Source organism: Mobula hypostoma, chromosome 10, assembly GCF_963921235.1.
Source record: "Mobula hypostoma chromosome 10, sMobHyp1.1, whole genome shotgun sequence".
NCBI lineage: Eukaryota > Metazoa > Chordata > Chondrichthyes > Myliobatiformes > Myliobatidae > Mobula > Mobula hypostoma.
This window is the reverse complement of record NC_086106.1, coordinates 16,284,121-16,291,608: the sequence shown is the minus strand read 5'-3', so window position 1 is coordinate 16,291,608 and position 7,488 is coordinate 16,284,121. Positions and strand designations below refer to the sequence as shown.

The window sequence follows — 7,488 nt, the reverse complement described above, 5'->3', positions numbered from 1 at the left end:
GAATAACGAGCTGATGTTTTGAGCATCATAGAGGGTCACATCCTGAAACATTATCTCTTTATTCCTCTCTATACTTGCAACCTGGCTTACTGAGTTCCTCCAGCATTTCAAGTGTAATGCTGGATTTCCCCACCAAGAGGACCACAACCTCAGCGTAGGGTTTGGAGGCTTGTGTGCCTCAGTGATCTGGAGAGTGATGTTGGCTAGAGTCTGGGCTTTATGCTTTGGCTCTTGGTAAGGTCGAAGGGTAGAGATCGGACTAAGAGTGGCCCACCGGTCCTCCAGGTTCGGGGGCTCAGCTCAGGGCTAACAACCCTGACTGGTCAAACAACACTGTTACAGAAACAGCAATGAAGAAGCCTTCTACATCTGAGTGTGATGGTATTCCCAAGACCCCACCCAGAACTCGCATGACTGATAGTGGTGAAAGCTGAGCTGATGGAAGCCCCAAATGCCAACAGAGATGGAGGACCTTCATTGCTGCCCTAAACGCCAGCGTAACGGACAGGAAAGTACTCTGGAATTCCTGCATCTGCAGAATGTCTTGTGTTAGGATGACCCCATCTCCTCACTCGCCCTCCCCACAATCCATCCTCCACCTTCGACTCAACAGGGGGGAGAATTCGAATCCCCACCCAAGACCCCCCCCAGCCCAAGCTCCTATCATTAAAACACACAGCCACCTTTCCAACTTTTATTTTGCTTCTGTGACGAGTTACAGACTTTGCGTCGCACGGAGGAAAGTTAGCATCGTTAAATATAAATTAGAGAGGACTCCCAGTTTTGTTTCCTGAAGCAGACTTCACCCCCAGGTGAAAGTATCCCTTCACCCAGACACAGTCACAGGTCCTGTCCTCCTCTCTCCCACCCACTCATAGCAGTGGTGGCCACCAGACCAATGACTCCACCCTCCCCCCACCCACACACACAAAAAATGGACACCAAGTCTGCCAGGGAGGCAAAGCTGCTGGTAAGGATTGTGAATGCAGAGGTCAGCAAAGTTATTTCCCCACTTGGCCCAGGCTACGGGGACTAACCCCACAACGACGAGGGGTTTGTCATAGTCCTTTCACAACCTGAGGACCCACATACACGGTACAGTACAAAAGACTGAGCAGAACTAAACATAATAAATAAATTTCAAATACATATAGATAAAGAGTTCAGTGCACAGATCTTCCCCCCTGAGGGAGACTGAGAGACACCAGTTAGTAGACAGGCGTCCCTCAGGAAGAGAGCGAGCAAGCAGGGGCAGGGAACTCTCCACCCTGGATGTGAACCATTATTAAGGTGGACAGTTCTCTCCCCCTCACCAGCACACTGTACAAAAACCTCTGACTAAATAACTATAAACTATAGTTTGGTCCCAGAAATTCTAACAAGCAAACCGTGTCAATGCAAACAGGCATAGGATTGGGCTTCCCACAACTCAATCATCCAATCACAAACCTCCTCTCAAACTCCACAGACCCCAGTGGTAAATTGGCATCACAAGGCTTCCCCATTGGGGTACTGGACCCTTCACAGCACCATGGGGCTTCCCCATTGGTCAACCGGACTCCACAAATTAACTGGCCAGCCCATTGGTAAATGGGACCCTTGGGATCTTCTGATTGGTCTACTGGATCCTTTCCATGCGACAGGGAGGGAGCCCATTGGTCAGTTGGAGTCGGACATCATCGCACTGGGGGAAGGGCCTAGCTCCTGGGATGCCTGGAGATGGAGTGAGAGGTGGTTAGCTGTGGAGAATGAACTGCTCCTCCTAAAGTTGGGAATCAGCTCATTTAATTATTGGAGCTGGGGCAGATTGCCTTGAGGTAAAAAGGAGGGATGTGGGGGAGGGGGCTGAAAGGAAAGGAGGGAGGGAGGGTAGGGTCAAGTCCAGTACAGGACCCTCAGGAGGTGTTTCTACTGCAGTCCATCCGGGCCACAATGTGGGTCACCAGCTTCTCCAGGAGCTCAGCACTGCGCTTGCTGGACTGCAGGACCTCCTCATGGTTGGCCCGCTCCTTGCTCTCGTAGTCCATCACCACCTTGTTGGTGACCAGCGACAGCCCCAGGACTCGCAGCTTGCAGTGACGGGCAGTGATCACTTCGTGGGTCGTGCTCATTCCTGGGGGCGGGGGGGGGGGTAAAATTCCACAACAGGTCAGACACAATGATATTCCCTTCACACCGTCCCATCACACACTCCCGGGGTCAGACACAGAGTGAATCTCCCTCCACACTGTCCCATCACACGCTCCTGGGGTTGGACACAGAGTGAAGCTCCCTCCACACCGTCCCATCACACACTCCTGGGGTCAGACACAGAGTGAAGCTCCCTCCACTCTGTCCCATCACACACTCCCGGGGTCAGACAGAGTGAAACTCCCTCCACACCATCCCATCACACACTCCCGGGGTCAGACACAGAGTGAATCTCCCTCCACACCGTCCCATCACACACTCCCGGGGTCAGACACAGAGTGAAGCTCCCTCCACTCTGTCCCATCACACACTCCCGGGGTCAGACAGAGTGAAACTCCCTCCACATCGTCCCATCACACACTCCCGGGGTCAGACACAGAGTGAATCTCCCTCCACACCGTCCCATCACACACTCCCGGAGTCAGACACAGAGTGAATCTCCCTCCACACCATCCCATCACACACTCCCGGGGTCAGACACAGAGTGAATCTCCCTCCACACCATCCCATCACACACTCCCGGGGTCAGACACAGAGTGAAACTCCCTCCACACCATCCCATCACACACACCCGGGGTCAGACACAGAGTGAAACTCCCTCCACACCATCCCATCACACACTCCCGGAGTCAGACACAGAGTGAATCTCCCTCCACACCATCCCATCACACACTCCCGGGGTCAGACACAGAGTGAATCTCCCTCCACACCATCCCATCACACACTCCTGAGGTCAGACAGAGTGAAACTCCCTCCACACCGTCCCATCACACACTCCCGGGGTCAGACACAGAGTGAATCTCCCTCCACACCGTCCCATCACACACTCCCGGGGTTAGACACAGAGTGAAACTCCCTCCACACCATCCCATCACACACTCCCGGGGTCAGACACAGAGTGAAACTCCCTCCACACCATCCCATCACACACTCCCGGGGTCAGACACAGAGTGAAACTCCCTCCACACCATCCCATCACACACTCCCCAGGTCAGACACAGAGTGAAACTCCCTCCACACCGTCCCATCACACACTCCCCAGGTCAGACACAGAGTGAATCTCCCTCCACACCGTCCCATCACACACTCCCAGGGTCAGACACTGAGTTAGGCTCCATCTAGTTCAGGGCTTCCCTCAGTTAAAGTTAACAGCCCATGCCATTAAAAAGGGCTGGGAGCCCCTGGTCTAGTTGCTCCCATTGGTTAGAAAAACTAGTGTACAGCTCATTTCTATTGGCACCTATTTTAACCCAATCGAGACTGGAAACTGGGGCTCCTCTATCTCTCACTGGAACAGAGGGATCTGGGGATACAGATCCATTATTTGTTGAACGTGTCATCACAGGTTGATAGGGTCGTAAAGAAAGCTTTTGGCACTTTGGCCTTCATAAATTAATGAATTGAGTACAGGATATGGGAAGTTATGTCGAAATTGTACAAGACATTAGCGAGACCTAATACAGAATATTATTTTGGTCACCCTCCTACAGGAAATATAAATACAATTGAAAGAATGCAGAAGAACTTTTACAAGGATGTAGGTGAGACTGAAGTAACTGATTTATAGAGAAAGATTGAATAAATTAGGACTTTGCATGCATTCAGTATTCTTTGAAAGTGGCGTCACAGGTAATGGGGTCATAAAGAGAACTTTTGGCCTTCATAAATCAGAGATTCCCAATCAGGGGTCCACAGACTCCTCAGTGCCAAAGATTAGGAACCCCAGTTCTATGAGACCTCCCCTCATTCTCCTGCATTCCAGGCAACTAAATTGAGAGGTATATAGATAGTCTGCCTGCATGCATCACCCTCAGGTTGGGTGAGACTAGAACTAGAGGTCACAGGTTCGGGGTGAAAGGTGAAATATCTAAGGGGAAATCTGAGGGGAACTTCTTCACTCAGAAGGGGTGTGTGCGTAATGAGTTGCCAATGAAAATGAGGTTTGTTCAATTGTAACGAAGTTTTGGATGAGAGGGGTACAGAGGGTCCAGGTACAGGTAGATGGGACTAGGCCAGTATGGACTAGATGGCCTGAATGGCCTGCCTGTGCTGTGGTGCACTGTGATCCCACCACTTCTGACGTTCAAACCCCACCACATCTCTTCCCCCCCCCTCGGTCAGATCACTCTCACTGCTGAACCAGAGAGAAACAGAGGCACCCACCCACGGCGTCCGCTCCCAGCGCCCTCAGCATCCGGCACTCCGCGATGGTCTCGTACGACGGGCCGCCCAGGGCGCAGTAGATGCCTTCGCGGAGGATGCCGCAGGAGTTCAGGTCCCGGGACACCTCAGCAGCCAGACTCCGCAACTCCTTGTCATAGGCATCCGACATGCAGGGGAAGCGCTCGCCAAACCTGGGGGGGAAGAGTGTGACCCGGGGGGGGGGTGGAGAGAAAGCAGGAATTCAGATTATCAGGATCCAGATGTAGATCCTTTAGCCTATGTGTTGCCCCCATTGCCCTCACCACCCCCCCACCCAGACCCTCTTCCCCTCCCCAGCTGACTCCTGACCCCCCCTCCCTCACTCAGGCTGACCCACCCAGCCGTTCTCACACTGACCACTCATCAGGCACCACCCGCCCCCCCCCCACTCACCTCTCCTCGTTGGGTCCCACCAGAGGGTTGACCCCCGCGAAGCCAGGCAGGTTAATGTGGTCCTTCACCAGCATGATGTCGCCCACCTTGTAGTCGGCGTTCAGGCCCCCGGAGGCATTGGTGACGATCAGCGTCTTCACCCCAATCAGCTGGAACACCCGGATCGGGAACGTGGTCTGTGGGCACAGGGATGTCACCATGGGACTCTAAACCCTCACCCACAGCCCGACTACCATCTTTAATGCCCGACCCCAACTTTGCCAACCCCTGGACCCTGACCATCACTGAAGAACTCCCAACCAATGAAATCTGACCCCAAGGCGCAGCATTCCAAATCACTGACCCATGGCCCTCAACATCCCCCCACCCATACTCACCCAATGACTTTGAACTTCCCCAACCTTGATCCCCGACCTCAGCCTCCTCAAATCCAACCTTATTGCCCTCACCCCCCACTTCACCTTCCAGACGGCGTGTCCCTCGTACAGGTGGAATCGGCCTTGCATGCAGACACAACCCTTCCCATTCAGGGTCCCGAACACCAGCCGCCCCACGTGGCCAGCCACTGGAACACAGTGAGGGAGTTGGTCAGTGTATGTATGAGGGGGACGGAGACGGGGGACGGGCATGAATGCGAGGGGGGCAGGCATGTGGCGGGGGCCGAGTGAGACCAACCGGCAAGGGGAGCGGGAGTGGCGGAGAATGAGTGGGGACGCATCGGGAGAGCAAGAGAGGGGGACAGGGTGGGGGGAGGGGGTTGAACCTTACCCGAAGTGGTGGGGAAGTTGGGGATATCACAGTACTGGAGTTTAACCGGATCCTTCAGAGTGTCAGCGAGAGCCCCGAGGCCGGAGCCGCAGATGATGGCGATGGTGGGCCGGTGCTGCGTCTGGGACAGCAGCCAGTCCGCTGTAGCCTTGTATTCCTCATAGGTGTATCTGCAGGAGAGACCAGGCATCCACCTTACATCCTGAGCAGGCAACCCCGGCCCGCAGCGGCGTTCACCCTCGTGGAGTTTGCGTGCTGTTCCATTAGTGCGCAAAAATCCCCCCCCCCCCACCCCCGGGGGAGTCGGGCAGGGTGAATCACAGACGAGAAACCAGCCTCCCTCTGTGCCCGTAATGAGCCATCACCGCCGGTGACTCACGTAAAGGCACCCGGGGGGTGGTGGAATCATGTACCACTGTCCCGTTTAGAGATAAGCGGGCGGATTTGCGGCAGCTGCCCTCCGCCCCGCGGTCCCTCTGGGCAGTGAGCCCGGAGGCCGGAGATCGGGGAGAGACGTTGGGGGGGGGGGGGGTCGGGTCGGGGCGCGGCGCCGAGCAGGTTCCCATCAACCGGAACGCATCCACTCACGTAGAGTGAGACAGACACGCACACGCACACGGTCACACCATTCTCTCTCATGCGCACCTGCACACACACACACACGTAGAGGCACCCCAGGGTCGCCAGCACACCGCGCACACGCACTCAGAGCTCACAATGCGGTCCACACTGCCTCCTGTCAACCCAACCCAGACAGCATCCGTGTCACAGATCACAGGCATCCGCTCCGACCCCCACAGTCCCGGCTCCCTCCTATCTACAGCGTAGCGGCTTTTCAGTTTGTATTATTAATATTATCACTATTTCTAGACGAGGATTTCTGGAGCCCAGATCTTACCCACTGCTCTCACCGGGCGCCATCGTTTCCTGGTCGGGAATCCCTGCGCCTCCGCCGCCCGCTTTTATCAATGGGGATCCTCCCCCATCCAACTACATCACAGCATTACAGCCCTTTGATTGGCTGGGGCGGAGGAGGGGTAACGTCTGGTAGTAAAGGAAACGTGTGACGTCAGCCAAGTTCCCCCCCCCTCATTTTCTGCGAACGCTCCGCTCCGATTGCCCCCGGAGAATGTCAATCAGAGGGGAGGCTGGGATTAAAATAAAATAATTTATTTGTCACAAATTAATTTATTGCAGTCAGAAACTAGTTAAAATAAAGTCCTTGCATCAGCGCGATTTATAGTAGGTTTGTTGTAATCTAAAGACATTGTCCAAAGTAAATATGCCCTCCACCCTTCCCCCTTAGTACTCCCCTCCCACAGCGCCTCCTCCTCACTACCCCTCCCCTGGTGCGCCCTCTTCCCCTCGCCTACTCGCAGCTGCTCCTAATGGGTTTGGGTTTGATCTGGGGTTGGTAATCTATGTCAAACTGACCATTTAACATTTTATAAAAACAGGTCAGGCGGTGGATTTAAACACGCGGAATTCTGCAGATGCTGGAATTTCAAGCAACACACATCAAAGTTGCTGGTGAACGCAGCAGGCCAGGCAGCATCTCCGGGAAGAGGTGCAATCGACGGGAGCACCGGACGCAGTATATCACCCCAGCTGACTCACTGCTGAGGCGACACTTCATCTGTGAGTGCTCCCGATGTGGCCTTCTATACATTGGCGAGACCCGACGCAGACTGGGAGACCGCTTTGCTGAACACCTACGCTCTGTCCGCCAGAGAAAGCAGGATCTCCGAGTGGCCACACATTTTAATTCCACATCCCATTCCCATTCTGACATGTCTATCCACGGCCTCCTCTACTGTAAAGATGAAGCCACACTCAGGTTGGAGGAACAACACCTTATATTCCGTCTGGGTAGCCTCCAACCTGATGGCATGAACATTGACTTCTCTAACTTCCGCTAATGCCCCACCTCCCCCT

General features: G+C 54.4%; 1 protein-coding gene across 1 annotated transcript; it reads right to left on the bottom strand.

The window, feature by feature from the left end:
* Positions 1-686: 686 nt before the first annotated feature.
* On the bottom strand, positions 687-6,602 carry LOC134352671 (purine nucleoside phosphorylase-like). The gene is made up of 6 exons (XM_063060048.1): positions 6,452-6,602; positions 5,554-5,723; positions 5,247-5,350; positions 4,786-4,961; positions 4,354-4,544; positions 687-2,113 (listed from the first exon to the last, which is right to left on the bottom strand). Exons 1-6 carry the CDS (start codon positions 6,472-6,474, stop codon positions 1,896-1,898), a joined length of 882 nt encoding a protein of 293 aa, XP_062916118.1. The 5' UTR covers positions 6,475-6,602; the 3' UTR covers positions 687-1,895.
* Between the last annotated feature and the right edge of the window lie 886 nt (positions 6,603-7,488).